The sequence below is a fragment of the Muntiacus reevesi genome, chromosome 15, assembly GCF_963930625.1.
Source record: "Muntiacus reevesi chromosome 15, mMunRee1.1, whole genome shotgun sequence".
NCBI lineage: Eukaryota > Metazoa > Chordata > Mammalia > Artiodactyla > Cervidae > Muntiacus > Muntiacus reevesi.
The window spans coordinates 18,628,297-18,656,183 of NC_089263.1; the positions used below are offsets into that span (position 1 = coordinate 18,628,297).

At 49.0% G+C, this 27,887-nt stretch overlaps 1 protein-coding gene and 1 pseudogene across 1 annotated transcript; both read right to left on the reverse strand.

Moving 5' to 3' along the window:
• Window positions 1–696: 696 nt before the first annotated feature.
• On the reverse strand, window positions 697–1,714 carry LOC136147458 (myeloid-associated differentiation marker-like; annotated as a pseudogene).
• A 16,698-nt stretch (window positions 1,715–18,412) lies between these two features.
• On the reverse strand, window positions 18,413–27,534 carry LOC136147459 (myeloid-associated differentiation marker-like). Its single transcript, XM_065906880.1, has 2 exons — window positions 27,411–27,534; window positions 18,413–19,377 (listed from the first exon to the last, which is right to left on the reverse strand). Exons 1-2 carry the CDS (start codon window positions 27,532–27,534, stop codon window positions 18,413–18,415), a joined length of 1,089 nt encoding a protein of 362 aa, XP_065762952.1.
• Between the last annotated feature and the right edge of the window lie 353 nt (window positions 27,535–27,887).

Here is a 27,887-nt window from a genome sequence, read left to right on the forward strand (position 1 = left end):
TTGCAGGTGGATTATTTACTGTCTGAACCATCAGGAAAGCCCAGAGAACAGTATGGAGGTTCCTTAAAAAGCTAAAAATAGAGCTACCATATGACCCTCCAATCACACTTATGGGCATGTATCTGGAGAAAAACATTATCTGGAAAAATACTGCACCCCAATATTCATTTCAGCGCTGTTTGCAATAGCCAAGACATGGAAGCCGCCTAGATGTTCATCAGTGGAGGAATGGATAAAGAGGGGTCCATTCCCTAGCTACCCACCCCCACACCTCCAACCCCCATCCCCCGATAGCACCAATTAAGACACCACCAGGGGTACAGACACGTTTTGGCAATGGGGCCCCTCCGGAGGCCCAGGGTGTGAACAGCTGCACAGAGGGCTGTGTGCTGTGGAGTCAGCACCTTAGGAGGTGGGAGTGGGCAGAGAAGGAAGGAGTCTCAGGTCCTGATGGATCAGAATAAGAAAAATGGAGAGACGTGGTCAGGACACAGGAGATGAGAAAGCCAAGGATGACCAGAAAAGGGGCAAAAAGCAGAAAGTGTAGAAAAGATGAGAGAAGCAAGAGAAAGAGGCAAAACAGGATGTGGGCAACAAAACAAGGAGACACAGCAGAAGGAGGGAAGGAAACATAAAGAGAGTGAGATGAATGGGGAAGGATGTGAGGAGGGAGAGAGGGGAGCCAGGAAGAAGACATTATAGGATGTCTTCACTCTGTGAAGACACGGGATAGGACTGGACAGAATCAGGGGCACTGGGGACATCCTCAGTCCCTACAGAAACCTGGCGGGCCCAGTACACCAGGTTGATCATGTACATCAGCAGGTTGATGGCTGTCGGGATGGCCACAGCCAGTAGGCGATCCCAGAGGCACATGTCTTAGGCGAGCTCATCACTGCAGCTCACAACACTGGACCGCTGGGACTGCCCCCCGAACCCCTCATTGAACTGGTAGAGAGGCCAGAGGATCACAGTGCTGATGTAGAGGAGGATGGAGAACAAGGTGAGCACAAGCTGGAAAATGGGGTACGGGGTGCACAGTCTACATTCCCGTTCACTCAGTTTCAACAGGAGGACCACAGCTCCCAGGATGAAGCAGATGGAGTACACAGCCACACACCGCACCAGGGCCGTGTGGTGCACAACGGGGTGCAGGTACAGGGAGGGGCTACTGATGAAGGCGAAGATGACACCAGCCACAAAGGCCTCCAGCACCTTCAGCAGGCCTGGCACGGTGTGCACGTAGCAGGTGACATCATCAAGATCATACCAGTTCCACGTGAAGGCCACATTCAAGGCATAAAACACGCATAAAATAAGGCATAAAACACGCGATGCAGGAGAAGGCAGTGGCAGCGATGGCCCAGTCCCGGTAAGGACCATAAGGCAGGAACTGGACATATGCAATGGAGTAGATGATGGAGGCCGAGAAGCAGATGAGGGTGGCATAGCAGGCATAGGTAACAGGGAGGCTGTACCAATAGAAAGGAAACCAGGACAGGAGATCACATAACTCAACAATGGAGATGATGAGGGTCACAGCAAAACAGATGCACCAGATGGACATGGACCAGTCACCTATGACTCCTCTCCAAATGCCCATGTCAGCCACCAGGAAGAAGGACACACAGGTGGAGAAGAGCTGTGGCAGATGGTGGAGGCAGCACACCTTGCCCCATTCATCCTTTTCTGGGGATGTCGCGCTGGTGGGCATGGTGTTGTGAAATCCAGCAGGTCACAGTCACCAGTATGGCAATGGTCTTCACTGATGACCCATCAGAGAAAGATCCAGCTCTGGAGGTGGATCAAGTCAGATGCCTGAAGAAGTCTCAGGGCCCTGTGACAACTGAGGTTCAGGGTCTGTGGAGTTGGAACCAATGGCTCAGACACGTGGGTAACTGCACAGCCTCTCCAGAAAAGTTCTCCCCACCCATCAGCCTTGGCCTTGTCCGGAGACTTGTCTTATCCCAAACCTCACAGCTGGGTTGGGTCTGGCTGCAATCCATGAACATTTTGGCTCTCTCTGAGCTGTATGGCATTATCTACAGAAACACAGGGTTGGATGGTCCTTATCTGCAATCCTATCCCTTGAAGCCTCTCAACATTGAAAACAAATTTTTAAAAAATTATTTGGTAATAAATTAGACCTGAACAGATATTAGAGAATTTATGATCTCTATTTATTTCCCTTAGTGTGAATGTTCAAAAGTTCAGTTTCAGAAACAGCAATGTGTATGATTATATGGTGCTCTCAGACCCCAGTGGGGTGTGATGTCATGTAGAATAGATGTACCATGCCATCTGTCTGGAGCTGAAAGATCTTGAATTCTGGAGCATATCTAACCCTAAGGATTAAAAAAAAAAAAAAAAAAAAAAAAAAAAACGGACTGTGGATTGTACTGCTGATCCCATTTATTGATGAGAAAACTAAGGCTGGGGGACTTAAGTGTCTTCCCTAATGTCAACACCCTAGGAAAACAGAACCCCAGATAAAAATCCCAAAGCTGTGGGTGTGAGCACTTTCCTTTACAGCCCAGCATGTCAGCAGGCCCACGGGTGGGAGCCCAGGACCAAAACTTGGTGCTCTGGAACCCAGGACACACCTTCAGGATCACTGCCTCCTTCCACAGCAACCTGAAGACACACATGTCCCAGCCTCTCCTCCCCACAGCCATCACTAGAAGGAGCTGCCATCTGAGGGGACACAGCCCCACCTGGAGGAGGGCAGCTTCAGGGGTGAGCAGGGAGGAGCCATGGGGTGAGAGCAAGGCCGTAGGGACAAGATAACACAGGAAGTAGGAACTATTTGAACCCCTGCTCTCAATTTTGCCTTCACATGTGACTTTTCCCCACTGGGGCAGGGAAACCCCAACCCAGCATGATTCAAGGTGGAGCGTCATGGAGGAAACACAGAATAAACTAATATAATGTTTGGCTCTTAAGCTCCAAAACTGTCATCCAGATGCGAGTCTGGAAATATCTAGAAGTAGTCCTACCTGAGTGAGGATTCTCCTGGCCTGGGAGACTGGTTAGCAGCTTCCAAGCTGGGAAGAAGGAATTGGAAATGAACAAGGATGCTGTGTCTGATGCTGATGGGGAGGCTTTGGCTCCATTTAATGGCACAAAGGGAGGTACTGGAGAAGGAGAGGCATGGAGTTTCTAGCTGGGTGACCCTGGACAAGGCCTTTGCCATCTCTGGGCCTCAGTTCCCCACCTGGAAAGTAGGAGGTTTGCCTGGGGTTCTCCAGCAGTCCCTCCTCCACTTTAATTGTGAACCTGGACGTGGTGCACCCATCAGAGCACAGCCTGGATGTGGCTGAGCCCTGCCTGCCCAGCAGCCAGGCATGTGGACTGAAAGACTGTGAGCTGGGAAGGTCATGGCCGGGACAGAGGAAGGAGGAGGAGCTGAGATGGACGCTCAGAGTTACAGGGAGGCTGTGGGGTGTGGAGGAAACTGGTAAGTTACTGTACAGAGTCTCAGTTTTTTCATGTGTGCAATGGGCTTAATACCTACAGTATGTCAATTTAATGAATGAAGCTGTATGAAGGGCTTACAGAGGATCTGGCACCTGATCACACTGGAATCATGCCAGCTACCTGTTCCCCTTCCCCTCCCCCTCAAAGAGGGGCTGGGGCCATATGGCCCTGGCCCCACTCTGGACATAAGCACATGCGAGCTTGATTTGTTCCAGATCAGGGCTTGCAAACCTGTGTGTCCTGGAAGTGGCCCAGGGATTTGTTTGGTGTTCCTTTACAGTGTTTTCAGGAAGAGATGGTATAGAATCAGTTTTATTTCTTCCTGAAGTGTTTGATAAATGCATGGTTTTTTCACTGCATATAAAAATCCAGATTTCCAGATCCTTTACGAGTCTCATAAAATCAGCTGCTATGCCCTTTACACTGATTTTCACTCTCATCTTTGTTTAGTATTTTCTATATTTTCTTCTTCTCATGTATAATTGACACAAAGCAGAACTATTTTAAAAGAACTAAACTAAAAAATATTTTATTTTCTTGGGTTCCAAAATCACTGCAGATGGTGACTGCAGCCACGAAATTAAAAGACGTTTGCTCCTTGGAAGAAAAGTTATGACAAACCTAGACAGTGCATTAAAAACCAGAGATATTATTTTTCCAACAAAGGTCCATATAGTCAAAGCTATGGTTTTTCCATGGAAGGACTGATGCTGAAATTGAAATTCCAATACTTTGGCCACCTGATGCGAAGAACTGATTCATTGGAAAAGACCCTGATGCTGGGAAAGATTGAAAGCAGAAGGAGAAGGGGACGACAGAGGGTGAGATGGCTAGATGGCATCACTGACTCGATGGACATGAGTTTGAACAAGCTCTGAGAGTTGGTGATGGACAGGGAAGCCTGGCGTGCTGCAGTCCATGGGGTTGCTAAAAGTCATACATGACTAGTGACTGAACTGACGGTTTTTCCAGTAGTCATGTACAGATGTGACAGTTGGACCATAAAGAAGGCTGAACACTGAAGAATTGATGCTTTTGAACTGTGGTGTTGGAGAAGACTCTTGAGAGTCCCTTGGACTGCAAGGAGATCAAACCCGTCAATCCTAAAGGAAATCAATTCTGAATATTCATTAGAAGGACTGATGCTGAAGCTGAAGCTCTGATATTTTGGCCACCTGATGTAAGGAGTTGACTCATTAGAAAAGACCCTGATGCTGAGAAAGATTGAAGGCAGAAGAAGAAGGGGACGACAGAGGATGAGATGGTTGGATGGCATCACTAACTCAATGGATAGGAGTTTGAGCAAGCTCCAGGAGATAGGGAAGGACAGGGAAGCCTGGCGTGCTGCAGTCCATGGTGTCGCAAAATGTTGGACACAACTGAGCAACTGAACAGCAACAAATGATTATCTCACATGTCCTGGTTTTCCCTCTTGGGCATGGCCAGGCTGCCTAGCCTGCTCACAGGAGCATCTATCCCTCCATCCAGGGAACATCCATGTCCTCAACCTCATGTAGAACCTTCAACACCTTTCACATGCTCTGATATAATATGTAGACATGTGGGTACAGACAAGCACACATGTTTGTAGAGCATATCTGTATCTTTTTTCCTTCCTGTTTTATAAACATGAGACCATGTCATGCACACAGCATCTTGCTTTTCCACCAACCTCAACAGGTGCAGCTGGTCCTCTCCAGGGGCCCTAGTCCTCTCCATCCCCTTTATTTATTTCCTTCCCTCCTGACTCCTGTGGGTGTTTGGACTGACCACCTTTCTCTAGATCAGTGCATCCTTCCCTGTGAGTCTCAGACACTGGGGGACACAGGATATGGCCAGGGGTTCTGGGATCCATGTGGTCATCATGCTCTAGAGTAGGAAGTAGGCAAGCATTTCTGGAAACTTTTAAAAAATATGACAAGGATTGTATTATTCATTTCTAGTATCAAGAAAATAGAATAGATAGAAAGTCTATAACTTAATAATAGACAACACAATTAGAAATCTACCAAACTTCCTAAGATGTTTTAGTTTATCTTACTAGTTTACAGAAGAGTCCAAAATGCAGCACTTTGGTGCAATCTCAAAAATGACAGAATGATCTTGGCTCATTTCTAAGGTAAGCCATTCAACATCACGGTAATCCAAGGCTAGGACCCAGCCCTTGATACTGAAAAAACTGAAGTTGACCAGTTCTATGAAGACTTATGGAGAAGGCAATGGCACCCCACTCCAGTACTCTTGCCTGGAAAATCCCATGAATGTAGGAATGTGGTAGGCTGCAGTCCATGGGGTCGCTAAGAGTCGGACATGACTGAGCCACTTCATTTTCACTTTTCACTTTCTAGCTTTGGAGGAGGAAATGGCAACCCACTCCAGTGTTCTTGCCTGGAGAATCCCAGGGACAGGGGAACCTGGTGGACTGACGTCTATGGGGTTACACTGAGTTGGACACGACTGAAGTGACTTAGCAGCAGCAGCATGAAGACTTACAACACCTTCTAGAACTAACACCAAAAGAAGATGCCCTTTTCATCATATGGGATTGTAATACAGAAGTAGGAATTCAAGAGACACCTGGGATAAGAGGCCAACACGTTTTGGCTGTGGAGTACAAAATGAAGCAGGGCAAAAGCTAACAGTTTTGTCAAGAAAACACACTGGTCATAGCAAACACCATTTTCCAACAACACAAGAGATGACCCTACATATGAACATCAACAAATGGTCAATACTGAAATCAGATTGATTATGTTTTTTGCAGCTGAAGACAGAGAAGCTCTGTACAGTCAGCAAACAAGACCCGGAGCTGACGGGCTCAAATCATCAGTTCCTTATTGGAAAATTCAGGCTCAGATTGAAGAAAAGTAGGGAAAGCCATGAGGCCATTCAGGTATGACCTAAATCAAATCCCTTATGATTATACAGTGGAGGGGATGAATGGATTCAAGCAGTTAGATCTGATAGACAAAGTGCCTGAAGAACTATGGATGGACGTTTGTAACACTGTACAGAAAGCAGTGACCACAATCATCCCAAAGAAAAAGAAATGCAAGAAGGCAAGGTGGTTGTCTGAGGAGACCTTACAAATAGCTGAGGAAAGAAGAGAAGCAAAAGGCAAAGGAGAAAGGGAAAGATGCACCCAACTGATTACAGAGTTCCAGGGAATAACAAAGAGAAATAAAAAAGGTCTTCTTAAATGCACATTGCAAAGAGACAGAGGAAAACAATAAAATGGAAAGACTAGAGAATTTTTCAAGAAAATTGGAGAGATCAAGGGAGCATTTCATGCAAGGACGGGCACAATAAAGGGCAGAAATGGTAAGACCTAACATAAGCAGAAGAGATTAAGAAGAGGTAGCAAAAATACACAGAACTCTGTGGGAGAAGGTGAGGGTGGGATGTTTCGAAAGAACAGCATGTATATTATCTATGGTGAAACAGATCACCAGCCCAGGTGGGATGCATGAGTCAAGCGCTCGGGCCTGGTGCACTGGGAAGACCCAGAGGAATCGGGTGGAGAGGGAGGTGGGAGGGGGGAATCGGGATGGGGAATACGTGTAACTCTATGGCTGATTCATATCAATGTATGACAAAACCCACTGAAAAATTTAAAAAATTTTAAAAAAATACACAGAACTATACAAAAAAAGGTCTTAGACATGATGGTGTGGTGCCTCACCTAGAGATGGACATGATGGAGTGTAAAGTCAAGAGGGCCTTAAGAAGCATTACTATGAACAAAGTTAGTGGTGAGATCAGGGTTGGGTTATAAGGTAGAGAACTGAATTGAAATCCTAATGTGATCTCTCCACTCAGGGATGCTCTGATGCTGTGGTTTGGGAAGGAGACAATCTGGGGCAATTAAATGCTCAGAGAGGCTAGAAGGTTTTTCTGAATGAGCTTCTCCTGATGCCAAGGGAAGTCACTATTCCAGATGGAAAACACAAAGAGATTCTCAGATCCACGCTCCCTCACTTACTTGGTTTGGTTCAGCAATATTAAGAGACCCTACTTTTTCGGAAGGTATGAAAGAGCCCCTTGGAAACTCAACCTTTTATGACACAAAAATCTCTTTGAGAATATGACTATCCCCAGAATATGCATGCACATACCCTGGAAATATTGCACTCACTATGAGGACTCTGTAGCCCTCCTATAACCCATCCCAGGACATGAGTGGATCCACAGAGCTCAGAGCAGAAAGCGGCCTTGGAGGAGTAAGTCAGGTGATTCTTGCACCACCTATCTCTCAGGTGTGGGTGAGCAGAGTCCTGGGCTCATATTCAGGGCTCCTCTTGTGGATCTTCCAAATGCCAGAGGTCCCCATATAGACAAGAGAGTCCTCTGGAGCATCAGTCCCCAAACTTTTTGGCACCAGGGACCTGTTTTGTGAAAGATGATTTTTCCACGGACCAGAGGGAAGACTGTGATTTCAGGATGATTGCAGCACATTGCATTTATTGTGAACTTTATTTCTATTATTTTTTTTTACCTTTTTATTTTTATTATTATCTTTATTTCTATTTCTATTATTATTGCATTGTGATACAACTCACCATAATATAGAAGTAGTGGGAGCCCCGAGTTTGTTTCTTACAAATAGACAGTGTCACTGAGGGTGATGAAAGACAGTGGCAGCCACTCTTCAGTGTTAGCATCACTACCTCAGCTCCACTTCAGGTGATCAGGCATTAGATTCTCATAAGGAGCACATAGTCTGGATCCTGTCAGATGCAGGAGAGAGAGATAGAGACAGGGGTGGGGGGAGCAGAATCTGGCAGGGGCAGTCATTCACAGCCTTGGGTGCCACGTTAAGTATTTGGGACTCAGTGGGAAAGTAGTGCTGAGATGTAACCAGAGGACTAACATTTACTCACAAGGAAGCCTCAGTATGCAATGAGGGGCATTCCAAAAACAGAGAGAGGGATCTTGAACTCAAAGACCCTGGATGAGCAGGCCCCTCAAAGCCCCAGGCGGGGGCAAGTATGTGCTGCGGGCTGGGAGCTCACTGAGATGGAAGGGCCCAGGGAGGCAGGCTGGACATTAGGAGTTGCAGCCACATGTGGGCCCTTCCAGTTCAGTGGATGTTTATGAATCATCAGCTCTGGATCAGAGGCTGAGAATCCGGATAAACAAGGTCCGGTTCATTCTTGAGAAACTCTTGGTTGAAGGGGAGGAGGCCCATGACCTGACCATCAGCACATCTGTGGGGAGTGTCAGAGAGAAGGGCAGGTGTCCTGAGCAGGGATGGAGGACAGGGAACAGACAGGACACCAGGCCTGAGTGGAGGGTGCAGTTGTGTCTTAGTGGAGAAGGCAGGAGAGGCGAGAGCCCAAGCCCCAGTCTGAGGAGTCGGGGTCTTGTCTGGGAAGCCAGAATGTGCAGGAGGCAAGGGATGGACCTGAGTTTGGGCCCCTCTGCAGGACTTACGGCATCAGGGACCCAGGACAGAGTGTCAGCTCCTGGATTCACTGAGGAGCCCTTTTCTCAATGTGCTGAGCAAGGAGCACTCCAGAAACATCTCTGTCCATGTTCTCTGATCCTGGGCTCCTGTGAGAACTGCTCCAGCCCCTCTGGGTCTGAGGCCAAGTCTGCAGTGCCCCACTCATCCCCCTCCACCCCCTCAGCCGATGGGAGCCCCTGGAGGGCACACTTGGCCTCAGGACCTGGATTCTGTGCCTGGTCCTGCCTGGGCCCCGGGCTCATGGGTGAAGCCAGGCCTGCTCCAGACACCTGCTGAGTCCAGGGTGTCAGGGGCCTGGGAGACTCACCCCTGGCCCACTTCAGCCCTGGACTCAGGGTGTGAGCAGGGAAGGCCCGCGTCCCATGGTGCCTGGATTCAGCCCCCTGTCCCCTCTCTGTCCTGTATCTACAGGACAACTCGGTGGAAGACGCCAGGGTAGCCATGGAGCTCTACTGGATCTCCAGGAGAATTCGATAGCAGTGAGCGCTGCCTGCCTGGTGGATTTCACCCCCTCCCCAAGGATTGGAGACTTTTGTCTTCTCAGGACAGCAACCCTCTTGCTTTAGAGCAGCGCATTTTTAGCATTAACATGGCTCCATATGCGCTCTACTCCTCCAGATCCTCCTCTTGTCTTTTTATTTCTTCTCTCTGAGCTGGGTGTCAGTGGACACTGCCCCACACTGAGAGGGCAATAAGCAATTGAGCTGGGATGGGGGTGAGTGTCAATTTCCTTAACATCTTGAATCCTGTGGGTCCAGGAGTAGTGCTGGTGACTTAATTAACACCCATGGCACCCCCTCACTTTTCCAGCTGTGTCTATGCCCAGGAGGGAGGCATTATTTCCTGGGGGTGACACCCAGCTCAGAGGTCAACTCAGCCCATCTTGATATTGGTGCCCCTGCACTGGGGAGCTTCCAGGCAAAGGTGCAGGAGGAGTGATGGGTGCCCCCTGGTGACCTTCAGCACCTCATCCCTCCTCTCATTTGTAAAATGAGGAAGAAAAGGTGGTGGACTCTGGAGTCTGAGGTAACCAGTTTGGAATCCTGCCATTAAGTAGTTGCATAACCTAGGCTGAGTTACTCAACCTCTCTGTGCCTCAGTTTCTCCATTTATGAAGCAAGAGAATCTAACAACTCATAGGGTTCTTGGGAGATGTTCCACACAGAGCACCATGCCTGTCATAGCTCAAGCAGCCACCAAGTGACAATAACTGATGACTCTTCTGTAGACCACAGGCCAGTCTAGGAGAGCCACTGCCCTCTGCTACAAAGTCAAGAATCACTGGAGTGGGGCAGTGGGGGTGTGGCAGGCACTGGTTAGTATTTCCACCTCCAGAGGTGATTCCGATGCGTAAGACACTCAAATCACATATGGTGCCTTCTCAGCGTCCCCTGATACGTGAGCACAGCGTTCTCTCTCACTGCACGAGGTTCAGCATCACCTGGGGTCTGCTGGGCCCCATCCAGAGCTTCTGACTCAGCAGGTCTTGGTAGGGGAACCTAGGAATCTGCAGTCCCCCAAATCTCCTGTTGATGCCTTGCTGCTGGTCCAGAGACCACAGTTTGAGAAGCACTGCCCACATCAGGCCATTGAGATGTGCAGCCACGGATGAGCCATTGGCCTAAGGGCTGAGCACCACCAGGGGGACTCTTCTCACTGGTCCAGCCTCACCCCGCCATCTACCTTGGCTGCCTATTCATGCAGAGAGAGGACACAGCCCTGTAGGACGAGTCTTAAACAGCCCACTACAGGGCTGAAGTTAAGAACTCAAGGGATTGAAATCTAGTCCCATCTGACAGCAATGCCAGTGCTTTTCAGACAGTTTTACAATGACAGTGGTTCCTATTCCCACCACTGACACCCAGGAACCAGGTGTGAGAGGACGGGCAGATTGAATTCTCAGGGTTCTCTCCTGCCCTGTCTCCCAGGGTCAGGGTCCTGACCTCCTCAGTTATGGTTTTTATGAACCTTGAAAACCGCTGGGTGGGACTGCCTGTTTGGCTGTGAGTGGCCACCAGGTAGAGCCCTTGGACCATCTCTCTCTAAGGCTGACTTGCAGGCAGAATCAGCCTGAGAGTCACTCTGGCAGGAGATGTGAGGGGCTGGGTCTTTAATATGAATAGGGGAAAGCTCCAGGACTCTCTAGATGCCCTCACTTACCCGTGAGCTGAGGCTCAGGGCAGCCAGAGCAGTGGTGCAGTGACCTGGAGGGTGACCCCAAGCTCCCTGACTCCCAGCCCAAGCTCCTTCCAAAGGGTCAGGCTTCCTTGAAAGGAGAGGAGCCAGGATTCCCATCCCCTGAGATTTGGGGCTCGCACAGAGGGAGAGGGTTGCAGACACCCCTGCCAGTCAGTCCCAGCTCTGCCCCCCATGGGATCCTCGTGGAGGCTGGAATTATTTGGCCTGACGGGCTCCCACCCAGGACCCGCCGTCTGGAGGAAGAGCTCAGGCCGCAGGGGAGCTGGTAGGGCCTGGTGGTTCGGTCTAACAGCACCCAGGACTCACTGGAGTCTATAGAACGAGGGGTGGATTTGTAATAAGAATTCTCTCTACGTGAGTTAGCATCTGTCCTCTAAGGGAAGGAAAGGCTGGAAGACAGCGATCAGGCTGAGGCTCCCCTGCTGTTTGGAAGCCCCAGGAGCCTGGCCTGAGGTGTAGCTGCAGGAAGGGTAGGACCTGGCTGGCAGAGGCTGGAGGCCAGGCCCGCTCAGTGGCTCCCGGCCTGGGAGGTCCTGGGCTCTAGCCCCGCTGATGTTCTGGTTCCTGATGTGTAGATAAGGGATAATAATAACTGTTCCAGGTTAGTGTGAGGGTCAAAGACAATAATGTGATGGGTTGGGCACGGGGCAGGGGGCTGGGGGGCTGGTGAAAGGCAGCCTTGTAGAAAGACTCACCTGTGATCCATCCATTCAAATAGGGCCATAATAATATACCCATAACATGTCATGTTTCAATACAAAGTTATGATTTCTATGAATGGACTGGTGCTTGTGCTGCCCTATTTGCTTGAAGATACAGAAAATGATGTGTTTATATGCCTGTATTTGAGCAAGTCTGGTTTACATTAGAACAAAGCTTAAACTGAGTTTGGGGTGGGTGGAGGAGAAAGCTGGGGTATCAGAGTCCTATGGGAGGGGGGCAGAGAATAAGAGAGATGATGGAAGGATCTCAGACTGTGTTGGCCTCTGACAGGTTCAAGAAATAGAATATTCTGGTAGTGCTTCCTTCTGCCCAAAGCACCAGAAAGAACAAGCTCTTTTTGTTTTAAGGGATTTGCATAAGGAGTGGTCCCAGACTAGTAACAAGAGTGTAACTGGGGGCAGTGGTCTGGGCTGATGGGCAGCTGACCCCGGCTCAGCATGGACATGGACCACTGTGGTCACCTGGTGGCCTGAGGGATGGCGTGCTGCAGACAGCAGTGGGCAGTCAGAAGCCTGAGGGGCAGGCGGGCTGCAGCTGGGACCTGGGAGTGACTTCCCTTGGCAGTTGTGCTAACAGCCTGTCATTGGCCTTAAGGCTTGTTGGGGTTAATGTAGGGAGGGGAGGAGCCCTGAGGGACTCCCATCCCATGAACAGCCTGGTTATCCAGATGGATTGTTTTGGAGAACTCTGTGGCCTGAGCAAGCTTACTCTCCCTCCAGACAAAACACTGGGGGGATTTATGGAAACATATGCTGGAGTGGAGGTGAGAGCATGGGCTTGAATTGAGCTCCCCACCCCACCTCCCCACCTTTGGTTAGATGCAGACCCTGAAAAGACCAACTGTGATGAATCCTCACCCTCCCAGCCTGGTTCCAGAAGAGACCTCAGGTTACAGCTCATAGGTTCTGTTGGCTGAGAAAGGGCCCCTGAGGACTTGGGCTGCAGCGGGACTGCTGTGGACACAACAGTTACAAAGGTCACATGTGTCGTGCTCACTGCAGATCAAGCTCTGCTCTGATTCATTTGTTCCTGCCAGCAGTCACTGAACTAGGTCCTCACTGTACCCATTTTCACAGGCACAGGAAGGTCAACTGGCCAAGATCACACAGGTTTAAGTGGCAGAGCTGGGATTTGAACCCTGTCATGGGAGGTTAGGATCTTAAATTCAGCTTGGCATTCACCTTGCAATTTATACCCAGAGGAAGAGAGTAACCAATATTTTTTCATACTAACCATCTGATTTGGTGACTTATTACATTTATTCATTTTCTCTTTAGGGAGATTATTATTGTCATCCCCATTTTATAGATGATGAAACTAAGGCTCAGAGAGTACATTATGTAAATTAAACAAAGTCACAGTTACTCCCTGTCAGAGCCTGGATTTAAATACAGGTCTGTCTCCCTGCAAAGCTCAGCAGGTAATAGACCTCAGGAAATGCAGAGCCCCTTCTCACTTTTCTCAGGTCCAGGAATCATCTCCTGGCTCTTGTGTGCCCTGCTTTGGCTGGACCCACCAGAGGTTCTGCAACAACTAGACCACTTTCTGTTGGAAAGCCAGCCAGAAAATGCCAGAGAGAGTGTGGAGACTCTAGGCAGGGGCTAATGGAACATAACTATCCTCTTTCCACCCACCAGCCTCTCTACGGGGACCTTTGAGAGCAGACAGCCACGCAGCCAAGGGCCACATGCATTGGCAGCCAATACTGCCGCCCCCAACCAGAGTGGACAGCTAGGTGCCTGAGACTGCAGGAGAGAGGGGTCCCTCTTCTCTCCACTCATAGGAGAATTGAGAAATGCTGACTCTGTGATTTTTCCAAGAAGCTGGTCAGAGCCAGAGTGGGAACATCTGTGCCGCGGGCTCTGTTCTGGATGTAGCTCAGACCACAGTCTGGGGGAGCGTCAGTTGGAAACACTCTGCATGGAGGAGGCCAGAGGAGCAAGGGTAGGGCCACTGTCCTGGGAGGCAGGGAGCCCAGGCCAGGCAAGGAGCAAGAGAAGGGCCTGAGGCTTGGGCACCAGAGGGCTTCTCCATCAACCGTTTCTGCTATAGGCTGGAGAGGCCCTGGGAATCCAACAGGTGGGCTTTGGGGCCACAGCTCCCCCTCCCCAGACCCCTGTACCCAAGGCACCTCCCTTCCCTCTGCCTTTGGAGACAGGCCCATGCAGGCATCTCTCAGCTCCTCCACCAGCCTGTTCATCAAGGCTGCAAGGAACATGGAGACCATTTGCCAACTATTCCTCCCCTGACCCTTCTTCTCCACTTGGTCTATTTTTCAAACTTAAATTTTGTTTTCTTAAAGGTAATTTACTTACATGTTTCAAAATCAAAATGCTCTAAAAAGCCACATATTGAGAAACCTCGCTTCCACAATTGGCTCCATGCACTCTCCCCTCAGCTACCCTCTCTTATCAGTACCAGATAGTGACTGCTCCATTGCACTCATGGGAGCCCTTCTAGTGCTTCAGGATACAGATCAAGTACATACAGATTTATTTTTTATTTCTCCTACTCTCATTACATTAAAAAAGAATATAATGCATTGTTCTGTATCTTACTATTTTTACTTGGGGTATCCTGGAAATTTTCTTTTTCATTATTTTGAGAGCATCCTCATTTTTCCCAGCTGTATAGTTTTCCCTCTTCTGTCTACACCTTGCTTTATTAACCAGCATCCTAAACATGACCATGTGAGTTGTTTCCAATCTTTTCAATTATTTTCAAGTGAGATCTTGAGTGGGACCTTGATTCTCACCAGGATGCTCTGGTTAGAGAAAGTGGTAGGTGAGGCCAACACCCTATTTTCAACTCCCATCACCTCACCAGAAACCAAGGGCTCTGGAAAGCACAGCTCAAAAACTATGATTTAAGCCCAAACTCCTCATTTTATAAATGGGAAGCTGAAATTCAGATCAGGGACAAGACTCATCTGTTATATGGTGGTGGAACTAGAACTAGAAACCAGATTTCTTGGATTCTGCTCTTCATTCTCCTCATGGTTCATCCCTAAGGGGACCAGACCACAGCTAGAGGCAGGGCCACTGGACTAGAGGCAGGACCACATGTGACTGTGAACCCAAACGTGGACCCCAGATCTGCCTCTCTCTCTCACTCTGGGATTCCACTGAACCGTCAAGGAAGCCTGGTGAAGTCTGTGTATGCTTGCTTTTGTTAGTGAAAAATGAATCATTAGTCAATCTAAGAAAGAAGTGGAGTTTTTTATTTGAACTCAGCTGTAAAGAATCCACCTGCCAATGCAGGAGGTGCAGGTTTGATCCTGGGGTCGGGAAGATCCTCTATAGAAGGAAATGGCAACCCACTCCAGTATTCTTGCCTGGAAAATCCCATGAACAGAGGAATTTGGTGGGCCACAGTTCATGGGGTCAAAAAAGTCAGACAACTGAGCAACTAAACAGCAACAACAAGGAATATGACCCAAGCGACAATCTTTCTGGAAGCTATGAAACTGTTCTGAAGAGGTAAGGGGAGAGGCCAGTATGTATGTGATTTCAGGGAAGGGGTACATGCAACCAAGCACATAGTTTTGGTAGGATGTTACTGCTCTTCATGAAGAATAGCTCCCTTAGTTAACGGTTTTAGTGCTTCTCTAAGTATGGGAAGATGCAAGAAACGGGGTTCATAAAACTTTCTCTTGAAAAACTCTTGCTATCTGAGGTCCAGTTTAATAGATCACAGTGTCTCATCCTGATGTTCGGCCTAAATCCCTTCCAGGGTGGATTGTAGATCAATGACTATGGTGGCTAATTACTTGATTCTTGTAGAACTGAGTGGTGGGTGACATTTTTTATTTCACAGTCCTCTCCTTTTTTATCTTAATTTTGACCAGGATTTAGGAAGCATTTTGTGGCCATTTTGTCACAGGTCACTAAGAAGGTCAATTCCTAGTCAAGTGCTATTACTCACCCAGTCGTGATAACAGTAGCCTTAATCCTTTGGACCACCTGTCTTAAAAGAATGTCAGCTCCAAAAAATGGTTCCTTCCTATTGCCTCTTCCCATATCTAGAGTCACACTATGACAATCAAGCATCTTATAGACTATACATCAAGTCAATCACTTCAGGTCAACATTATTTTTTACCAGAGGCTCAATCACACATTTAGCAATGCAAGTAACAATAATCTTGTAAAATAGGCAGAATACAAATAGTACAGCTATGACATTAATAAGGTCATAAGTTGTGTTAATCTTCTAAGGAGTTATGTGGCGGAGGCCATAAGAAGAAAAGATCACCTTTGTGGCTGAGCAGAGAGGTTTGTTAACACATACTGCAGGTGCACAATGCACTATAGAGGGGAGGGAGGAGGCTCAAATGGTCAGAGAACAATTTTATGCTGAAATTTTCATCTTGCCTTAAATATGAATTTTTTTTAGTCCTTCTTAGGATTTCCCCACGATAGGGACCACCTCCTGGGGGCCCTCCCCATTCACCCCACCTGCGCCTGGGTGAAGATCACTTGCTTCATCCCAGTACAGGAGTTAGGGGCAGCAGTGGGGGTCCTCCCTCTCCCCTCCCCCACAGCTCTGCTCGCCTGGCCCCTCTGGCCCTGGTGAAGCTACTATGCTGGTCTCTGAGGCTTTGTGGCTGAGAACAGGAGAGGAAGAAAGTCTGGAGTGACTTCCTCACCACAGTTATACAAAGGGCTGCTGGTGCCAATGCCAGCGTGCACACGGACACGCATGCTCATACACAGGCAAACACACTGTGCATGCACACAGGCACACAACTCTTTTTAAAAAAATGTTTTTGCCTGCGCTGAACATCAGGTGGGACCTTAGATCCCAGACCAAGTATAGAACCCACTCCCCCTGCAGTGGAAGCCACGAGTCTCAACCAATGGACCACCAGGGAAGTCCCTGGCACAAATTATTAAAGAAAGACATCGAGGAGCTGGCAGGAGCCTTTTAAGAGTTATGTGATGGGATATTGGGCATTGGGCTGTGGCCTAAACTCTAGTTTTCCAGAGATGGTCCACTCCCTAAGGTCTAACTCAGGTGACAGTGGGAAGACAGTGGGAGGGACCCCAGCCAGGGACCCCACCCAGGGTTGGGTGGGTGAGGAGGGAAATCTGCTAGGCCTCTTCTGAGCTCTAGATCAATTTGGGTTAATTAGGATCTCTTGATTGGTGAGGAGGGGAAAAGGCATTGTTTTGTTTTGTTTTCCTTTATCTTAGTATTGAGGTTAAAAAAGTACATTATGATTGTGAAGAAGGGACAAGATTTTCTCTATGATTGACAGCAGGGGGTTGATGGGAACCAGAAGCTCCTGGGAATAAGATATACATACTTATATATTCATATAGACCATCTTATTCATGAATCCCAGAGATATAGGAAGCAGCAGAGAAAGCCACTGACACACAGAATCATATGTGCATCAGTCAGGGATGTAATTCCTTTCACTATGGTAGAAGCAATTTCCACCCTCTGAAGTAACCCCACTGGGAAAAAGAATGAAAAGAAACTTCCCCTTTAAGAATAGAGATATTCACTAATTTTTGCCTTCCTGATCAGTAAGAAAAAAAAAAAAAAATCCAGGCTAACATCACCTTTAAGGCTGCAGGGGCCACACTCTTCTCCCTGCAGAGGCAGGACCTGCTGGGGTTCTCTGCCAGCTCCTACTTCGATGTCCAGAAAGTAATTGGGATGGAAGTCATCACAACTTCCTCTAAGAAGCCCTCTAGGCAGTGGGTTTAGTGAGCCTGCAAAAATTCTGGAGCCAATCTCAGGTGGGGCTGAGCACCAGGTGGGGCCCAGGGACCCAAGGTCTCTGCTTCAAGACTCCCACCCACTGGAAATTATCAACCTCCAGAGATTTTGTTTTAACTTAAAAAGAAGCTGACTCATTAGAAAAGACCCTGATGATGGGAAAGATTGAAAGCAGGAGAGAAGGGGGCGACAGAGGATGAGATGGTTGGATGGCATCACTGACTCAATGGACTGCATTTGAGCAAGTTCCAGGAGATGGTGAAGGACAGAGAAGCAAGGTGTGCTGCAGTCCATGGGGGTCGCAAAGAGTTGGACATGACTGAGAGACTGAACAACAATGACACTGTACAACCACCTCCACTGGGAGAAAGGGGGTCCAATCCCTAGCTACCCGCACTCACCCCACTCCACACATCTGTACCAGCTAAGACACAGCCAGGGTGACAGACAACCAGAGCCTCCAGAGGCCAGGGGTGTGAACAGAAGGCTGTGTGCTGTGGAGTCAGCACCTTAGGAGGTGCAAGGGGGTGGTGGGCAGAGAATGAAGGAGTCTCAGGTCCTGATGGATCAGAAGAAGGAAGATGGGAAGAGGTGGTCAGGACACAAGAGATGAGAAAACTAAGAATACTCAGAAAAGGGACAAAGAGTAGAAAATATAGGAAAGACGGAACAGCAAGAAAAGCAGACAAAAGAGAATGTGGGCAACCACACCAGAGCCCAGGAAGGAATCAGACCAGAAGGAGGGAAGGAAACAGAAAAGAGAGTGAGATGAATGGGGAAGGATGTGAGGAGGGAGAGAGGGAGCCAGGAAGAGGCATCAGAGGACGACTGAGTTTGGTGAAGATGCCTCCACTGACAACAAGAGGGAATCGGGGGGCCTGATGCAGAGCCTCAGAAGCTGATAAAAAAAGCGGCGGGCCAAGTCCACCAGGTCAACCACATAAATCAGCAGGTTGACGGCTGTCAGGACGGCCACAGCCAGTCGCTGGTCCCAGGTGCACATATAGTAGGTGAGTTTATCATGGCAACTCACATCACTGGACCTCTGGGGCTGCCCGCCAAACTCCCCATTGAACTGGTAGAGCGGCCAGAGGACCACAGCTGAGGCGTAGAGGAGGGCGGAGAGCAGGGTCAGCCCCAAATGCACAAGGGGGACGGGGACAGGCAGCCTGTTGTCCCAGTTGTACCAGTTCAGCAGGAGGGTCACGGCTGACAGGAGGAAGCAGATGGAATACACGGCCACGCACCACTCCAGGGCCGGCTGGTGCACGTACAGGTGGGGGCTGCTGATGAAGGCGAAGATGACACAGGCCACGAAGATCTCCAGCCTGTGAAGCAGGCCTGGCAAGGTGAGCACAGAGCAGGAGAACTCTCCAGACCAGGCGCAGGTCCAGACCACTTCAGTGGCATAAGCCAGAGATGCGAGGCTGGAAAAGGCAGTGACCGCAATGGCATGGTTGCCGAAGGGGCTGTGAGGCAGCAACTGGATGCAGGCGGTGGCAAAGACGATGGAGCCTGAGAGACATAAGAAGGTGGCACAGGAGGCGCTGGTGATGAGAAAGCCGTCCCAGGAGAGGTGGAGGCGGGGCTGAAGCCCACACAACTCAACTATGAGGATGATGAGGGTCACGACGAAGCAGAAGCACCAGACAAATATGGGCCAGTTACCTGCGGCCACCTGCAAAGTGCTCACACCAGCCACCAGTGAGAAGGCCACACAGGTGGACAGCAGCTGCAGCAGGCGGAGGAAGTAGCCCATGATGATGGTCAGAGAGTCCAGGCCTGAGGACAGTCATGTGGAAGTTGTGATGTTGTACAGGTCTAGGTCATCCATACGGCAGTGGTCTTTGCTGAGACCCACCAGAAAAAGATCCAGCTGTGGAGTCAAGACGCCTGGAAAAGCCTCAGGGTCCTGTGAGGGCTGAGGCTCAGGATCTGCGGAGTTGGAACCAATGGCTCAGACACTCGGGTAACTGCACAGCTGCTCCAGAATGTTTCTCCCCACCCATCAGCCTTGGTCTTGTCAGGAGACTCGTCTTATCCCAAACCTTATAGCCATGTTTGGTCTGGCCTCAAACCATGAATATTTTATCTCTCTGAGCTGTGTACCTTTATCTATGGAGACAGAAGTTAGGCTGGTCCTTATCTGCAACCCCAACCCTTCAAGGCTATGAAAATTGAAAAATGAATTTTGAAAAAATTCATTTGGTAACAAGTTTTGACCTAAACAAACATGAGACAATTTACATTCAAAAGTTCAGTTGCAGAAACACTAATGTATTTGATTACAAGGTGTTTTCAGACCCCCGTGAGTGTTATATCATGTAGAGTAGATGCACCATGTCACCTATCTGCAGCTGAAAAATTCTGAATTCTGGAGCAGACCCAAAGGTTTTCAAAATAGGATATTGGATTGTACTGCTGACCACATTTTACAGATGAGAAAACTGAAGCTGGGTAGTTAAGTATTTCCCTGAGGTTGCCCCGTAGATAGGAGTGGGAAATCCAGATGAAAATGCCAAAGCTGTAGGTTTGAGCACTTTGCTCTACAGTTCAGCAGGTCAGCCCGGCCGTGGGTGGGAGCCCAGGACCAAAGCTCGGGGCTCTGAGACTCAGGACACACCTTCAGGGCCACAGCCTCCTTCCACAGCAACCTGGAGACACACGTGTCCTGGCCTGTCCTCCCAGGAGCCATCACTAGAAGGAACTGCCATCTGAGGGGACACAGTTCCACCCTGAGGAGGGCAGCTTCAGAGATTAAACGGAGGAGCCATAGGGTGAGAGCAAGGCCGTGGGGATGTGGGGGCAAGATGACACGGAAAATAGAAACTGTTCTGAATCCCCTCCCCCGCATTTTGGCTTCCCATGTGACTCTTCCCCGCTGGGGCAGGGAGACTCCAACCCAGCATGACTCCAAGGTGGAGTGTCCTGGAGGAACCACAGAATAAATTAACATAATGTTTAGCTTTTAAGCTCCAAAACTGCCATCCAGATGTGAGTCTGGAAATATCTAGAAGTAGTCCTACCTGAGTGAGGATTCTCCTGGCCTGGGAGACTGGTTAGCAGCTTCCAAGCTGGGAAGAAGGAATTGGAAATGAACAAGGATGCTATATCTGATTCTGATGTGAAGTCTTTCAGGGCATCCCAGGGAGGGGGTGGGGATGGATGGATGACTGGCCTCCTTTTAAGGGCAGGAGCTGAAAGAGGAGGCATCTGCTGGACCCCTAGGAGCGTACAGCCCCGAGAAGGCACCCAGGACTGGAGTGGGGGTTGTGGTGACAGACTAGAGATGACTGGGGGTCAGGGGGTGTGGATTCCAGTGGCCCTGAGGCAGCCCAGTAGGTGTCTTCTGACCCAGAAGGGATGCAGGCTTGGAGTCGACCTTCCCCATGGAGGAGGGGCCTGGACTGGAACTGAGACAGGAGAACAGGGGCCTGAAGAGGTTTCAGGGCTTTGGCAGGGACACGTGGCCAGAGTGGCAGGGACCCTGGAGACCATGGAATTGCCCAGGTCACCTGCCCAAGGCAGTCCCGCCAGCCAGGGCTGCAGTCCTGCTCACACAGGGGCTCCTCCAGGGTCCAGTGTGGGGGGAGTGAAGCCCTTCCCAGCCCGCCCCTCCTCAGGGACAGCTGCCCTGTTTCCAAGTGACTATTTGTTGAGAGGCCCCCAGGGCTGAAGGGCCAGCACCCTGAGCCCCAGCCCATTTCCTGACATCAAGGGCCTTGTCACCTTTGCTGATAATAAACCCTGGGACGAGTTGAGGCTGGAAAGAGAGACAGAGCAAACCTGAGAACCTCCCTGGACTCCCAGAGCTCCTTGAGCCCCAGTTGCCAGTGGAGCCCTGGAGCCTGCGGGCCTCCCAGTGGGCACTGCTGGGGTGGGGAGGGGCACTGGGTTGAGGGCTGATGGGAGTGTCTGTCCCCAAAGCTGTTCCCAACTTACCTAGACAAAATGACCCTGCAATTTACACCTAAGGCTAAAAGACAACTTTAGATCCATTTAATAGCACAGAGGGAGGACTTGGGGAAGGAGAGGCATGGAGGTTCCTGCTGTGTGACCCTGGGTCAGGCCTGTGCCCTCTCTGGGCCCCCATTCCTCCCCCTGGAAATCAGCAGGTTTGCCTGAGTCTCCCCACACTAATCTGTGAGCTTGGACGTGGCGCCCCTGTCAGAGCCCAGCCTGGATGTGGCTGAGCCCTGCCTGCCCAGCAGCCAGGCGTGTGGACTGGAAGATAGGGAGCGGGGAAGGTCATGGCCGGTACAGAGGAAGGAGGGAGGAGGTGCCAGAAGGACAGAGAAGGAGGAGGGAAAATGGACACCAGAGTGACAAGGATAAGACATTTCATAACTGGATGATCCTGTCCATTTACTCTTCAGAACCTCAGGTTCCCCATCTGTGCAATGGGCTTATAACCAACTATGTGTCAATTAAATGAATAAAAGCACGTGAAGGGCTCCTCAGAGGGTCTCTGACAGGGCGCTCTCAATCCATGCCCCCTATCTGTTCCCCTCCCCGCCCCCCTCACAGAGGACCCAGAAGGCTCTGGCCCCACTCTGGACATAGGCATATGAAGCTTGATTTGCTCCAGGTCAGGGGCTACAAACCAGTTTGCACTGGAGGTGGACTCTTGATGTGTTCAGTTTTCTATCACAGTGTTTTTATGAAGAAATGATGTAGAATCACTAGCATTAATATCTCTTTCCCTAAGGGTTTGGAAGCTGCAGTGCTTTAATTTCACACGAAAATTCAGACTCCCAGCTCCTTTAGAAGCCTCAGGAGGTCTGGTGTCACTGGGCTGTGTGTCCTTGGGGGGCTGGGGGACTGGAGCTGATGAGGCTATGTCCTCTATATAGTTTTCCATTCATATCTTCGTGTAGTTTTCTATATTTCTCTTATTCTTCTGTATAATTGACATAAAGCAAGTCTATGATCATCTCACATGTCCTGATTTTTTCTCTTGGGCATGACCAGGCTTCCTGCCTGCTCACAGAAATGTCCACCTCTCCATCCAGGGAGCATCTGTGTCCTTAACCCCATGTACAGCCTTCAACACATTTCACATGTTCTGAAATATGTAGACTTGTGTGTACATAAATGCACATGTTTGTAGGGCATATCTGTATCTTTTTTTTCCATTTTATACACATGAGAGTGTGTCATGCACAGGGCCTCCTTCTTTTCCACCACCCCTGACAGGTGCAGGTGGTCCTCTCCAGGGGCCCTGGTCCTCTCCATCCCCTTTACTTATTTCCTTCCTTCCTGGCTCCTGTGGGCATTTGGACTGACTCCCCTTCTCTAGATCAGTGGACCCTCCCCTGTGAGTCTCAGACACTGGGGGACACAGGAAATAACAAGGGGTCCTGGGATCCATGTGACTACCATGCTCTAGAATAGGTCAGCTAGCTTATCTGGTAATTTATAAAAATACGAGAGACTATATTTTCCAAGTTTTAGTTATTTTTATTTCCTGTTGCATAAGGGCTGTTGCATAAGGTTACCATGAGCTTGGTGGTTTAATACAAGAGAGATTTATTCTCTCACAGTTCTGGAGGTCATAAGTCTGAAATCAAGGTGTAAGCAGGGCTGTGCTGCCTGTGATGCTCCGAGAGGGTCCGTCCTTGCCTGCTTTAGCTTCTGGAGACCCCTTGTCTTGTAGCCCCCCCCCCCTTAACTCCATCTCTGTCTTTATGTGCTCATCTTCTCTCAACTCTTTGTGTGTAAATCTCTGTGTCCTTTCTCTTGTAAAGACACCAGTCACTGGACTGTGGTCCCACCCTCCATCCAGGATGATCTCCATCCCCAAATCTTTAATTAAGTATGTTTGCATCACCATACTTCTATATAAATAGGCCGCGTTCTGAGGTTCTGAGTAGACATGAGTTTCAAGAGGACCCTCTTCAACCCATTACAGTTCTCTTTCCTATCTTCCTGTCTTTTTTTCATGGTGTCTTTTTCTAATGTGTTTATCATTAGTGTATTTGTTTATCAAAGTGTATTGGTTTGCGGAGTATTTCATATTAGTGTGTGTTCACTGGAGCTCCTGGGACTCACAGTGGGTTGATCCTTCATGTGCTTTGTTATTAAACTGTGACCCCCTCTTACAGGACCCACTTTTCTGGGAGAGTCCTCACATCTTTGTTGGACGCTTCACCCAGAATAATTGCACTTGCTTCTGCTCAGGACACTCCAGACCAAACACCTGTTGGGTGCCAATTGTGTTAATTTCCAGGTTGGCATTGTTTGACCTCAGAGGTCATGTATATTTGGACCCATTTCACCGGAAATGAAGACTTAGATTTTGCTTCTCTTGTGGAGACTTAAAAAAAAATCCAAAACTCCTGTCAAGGTGGGGATCAGCTTTGACCTTTCCTCTTGCTGAAGGGCATGGTTTTCCTTGTCTACTCTAGGTGAGGTTGCAATGTGGTCCTGGCTTTAGGGAAGTGTCTCAGCTCCAACTCCTTACTTTCTGCCACCCCAAACCTCATTCCTGACCCAAGTGGGCATATAGACTAGCCTCTAGTTGGCCATGTTCAATTCTCTCTTCTCCCTCCTCCCACACACAAGCAGCAGTCACATCCACTCTGCCATTGAAACTTCATGAGACCCTTGAGCAAATCACACAACCCAAAACTCTTCCTCACTTCTTTGCTTTGTTAACCTTTTTATATGTCCTTTAAGACTTAACTTTTAATCACCTTCTCCAGGAGGTCTTCCTTGATTCCACCAACTCCATCTCCGATTGCTTTCAGAGTGACACTTCTGTGAAGTAATCTGATGTGGGAAGCTCCTAGGTCTCATGTGAGCACAACAGGTGAGGTGGGGAGGAAGGGAAGTGTTGCAGGAGCAGCAGACAGGGCTCAATGTAGATGGACATGGACACCAGAGACACAAGTAGGATCTTAGCTGTAAGTGATAAGGCCTCACTGACATTCTCTAAGGAGGGGCTGATCCATTAGGGGCCCACTCTGGAACTGGGATGCTGGCTGTAGGAGGAAAATGGAATGGAGGCTGGCCAAGAAGGTGGGTAGCCAGTTTGGAGGTTGATTCCATAGTCCAGGTACGTGATGATGGGCCTTGAGCAAAGACACTTCAGGGGTGGAGGGCAGGGGCAGATTTTTGAAATATTTGAGAGCAAACATTCAGCTGGTCTTGATGAGGGGAGGGACCACGATTACTGACACTTGATGCCCCCCGGGACAGCTGTAACCTCACCTCTCCCTCCTGCTCCCTTAACAACTAACACTCTGTCCCAGGTGCTCCCAGCGCCCCGCCACTCCCTCTGGGCACCACACACTGAGTGCTTTGGGAAGGGAGGCCAAGAAAGGGGGAACCAGCTGGAGCTCAGGGAGGCAGCCTCAGCTCCTGCCTCCACGCTTCCTTGAGGTCCCTCCAGATACACGTGCTATTCTTCCATCTGCTCCTGAGGCCCAGCTTGTGTGCTTCTAGAGGAAGAAAGTTTATTAAGAAATAGATCTCTCCACACAATTCACCAGGAACCATTCTCTGGAGTGATGGTCCCCCTGCTACTCAGCCTCTCATCCCTCCTTTTCTCCCCGCTCCTCCTCCTCTCCCATTGTCTGAGGGCCTCAGGTCCTCAGACTCCAGCCTAGACCCCCTCTTCTCTGTGCACCTTCTAGTCCTTATCCAGTCAGATGACTTTAAGTGTTCTAGTCACTGGACAGAGAGCAGAAAATGGAACCAATAGTTTCTTCCCTCACGAATCCTACCTATCTAGATGGATAATATGCAAACCAATATATAATAGCATGTTATCTGGTAATAAATATAATGACAAAGGGAAAACAGGTGAAGAGGGAGTTATTGGAATGTGGGAGTAGATAAGACTGCTCCTTGGATGTGACATTTAAGAAGATGCTGAATGAAGCAAATTGGCTGAATGATGACAAATCCCCAATTCCTGCCTCCAGAGCTAATCTCAGCTACCTCCTGAGTGCTCTCTCTGAATCATGTATGGTACCTCACACTCAACATGTCCAATTCCACCTCTTGAAACTCCTGGTCCCAAAACATGCTGATCCTTCCTCATCTTTCGCATTCAGTCAATGGCAGCACCTTCACAGATGCTTTTCACAAAATACTTGTGAATCCATCCTCTCTCTTCTTCATTTCTAGAGTCACCACCTGGTCCAGATGCATCCATCCCCTCACTTGCTCTCCTGCCATAAGTTTCCTGCTAATGACTCTGTTTCCATTTTTTACCTGAATGTCTGCTTTGGAGTGAACTTAACTAAGAAAACTTTTCAGGCTTCTCTTTGCTCCCTCAAGATGAAACACACATTCCAAAATATCACCTCCAAAGCCCCGCAAGCTAACACCTCTTTCTATCTCTCTTGCCTCTTTGCCTCCCTCCCTCCAGCCACTGAGAACTTCTCCCAATTCCTCTTGGTCATCTCAGTGCCTTTCCACTGACATATCTACATGTCCCCCAACCCTGAACTGAGGCCAGAGCTCAGCCTGGAATATGGCAGTCCTGTGCTCAGTCAATGCCACTCTAAGCCTCAGTTTCATCATCCAGAAAATAGAGATAATTAGCACCTGCTTTTAGATATGATGGGCTCTTGATTAGACCTGCAGAGAACATCTCTGGCAACTTAAGAAGAGAACAACTGTACTAGAGAGCTGCTGGGTAGCTTAGAGAATTATTAAGGTGGGACCAGTCTCAGAAATAGGCTCAGACCAGGAAGGCAGGAGCTAGGTAGCCAGGGCACAGCCAAGGGCAGCTGGTTCAGGCACCGTGGCCATTGGAATCACACACTGGGTGCTACTGCAGGCCCCGCAGAAGCAAATGATCTGACCTGTGTCTGTTTGTCACCTGCTCCTTGGGTGTGTGTCCAAGCCCATGTGTGTCAGGTTAATTATTTATCTGCCCATTTATGTTTCTTATTGAGGTTCAGGCCCAGTCTCTCCCCAAAACTCACATGGCAGGGACATCCTCTAATATAGGGGGGAGTTCACATTCTCAGTGATTCTGCTTCACAGATGTGTCCATTATACACGACCATGATGTTGTTAGGAGATTAAAAGAGATAACACAAAACCCAGTGATTCTGTAACATTTCCACTAAAGACAGAAAGAACAGAATGTATCCTGGTCAGGAGGTTCAACCTGGATTCTGAGGCTGTAAGGCAATATTCATAAGGCTATATTATAAAGTCATATTCATTCAACAAATACCTGTTTGTGTCAGCCCAGTTCAGTGCTGGGAATATATTCATGAGTGAAAGAGGTAAATGCTCTACTTGGTGCATCTATATTGTAGTGTTTATGTTTGAAGCCTCATAGTTTACTTGAAGCTGAATGTATAGTTTTGCATTCTATTTTACAATAGGCCATAATAATATACACATAACAGATTAGGCCTGTTTCAACAAAAAAATGACAGCTTCCTACAAATGGACTGGGAACTCTGTCCCCCTATTTGCTCGATGATGCAGAACACTGTTTCCTTACATGCTTATAAGGAGCAACTTCTTGACACCAAGAACAAAGCTTAAAACAAGTTTGTGGAGCGGGAAGAGGAGAAAGCAGGGATGCCAGGGTGCTGTGGTGGGGGGCAAAGGTTGAGATGATGGAGGGATCTGGGTCTCTGCCAGCCTCTGCAGGGTCCAGGAACAGAATATTCTGGAATCCTTCTTTCCACCTGGAGCAACAGAAAGAAACACAGGCTCTTTCTTCTTAGGGATTAGCAAAAAGTGTGGTCCCAGACTAGCAACGAGAGTGTTACTGGGGGCAGTGGTCTGGACTGATGGGCAGCTGGCCCCAGCTCAGCATGGACATGGACCACTGTGGTCACCTGGTGGCCTGAGGGATGGCGTGCTGCTGGTAGCAGTGGGCAGCTGGGAGCCTGAGGGGCAAGCAGGCTGCAGCTGGGACCAGAGGAGTGCCTTCCCTTGGCTGTAGTGCTGAGAGGGTGTCATTTGTCCTAAGGTTTGTCAGGGTCAATGTAGGGAGGGGAGGATGCCCAGAGGGAGCCCCACTCCACGAGCTGCCCAGATGGATGGTTTCTGAGAACTTTGTTGCCTGAGGAAGCTCACTCTTCTTCCAGACAAAGCACTCGAGGGATTTATGGAAATAGATGCTGGTTGGAGTTGGGGTGAGGAGATGGGCTTGAATGGAGCTCCCATCATTACCTCCCAACCCCTGGTCAGAAGCAGATCCAGAAATGAGCAACAGGGCAAACGCTCACCAGCCCAGCCTGGCTCCAGAAGAGACCTCAGGTTATAGCTCACAGGTTCTGTCGGCTGAGAAAGGGGCCCTGAGGACTTGGGCT

Bases quoted from the DNA above. Each gene is read 5' to 3' on its own strand.
- LOC136147459 (XM_065906880.1), bottom strand. From the start codon at position 27,534: ATGACACCCTCTCAGCACTACAGCCAAGGGAAGGCACTCCTCTGGTCC. The intron at 19,378-27,410 runs GTGACCACAGTG...GACTGTCCTCAG, and splicing joins GCCATCCCTCAGGCCACCAG to GCCTGGACTCTCTGACCATC.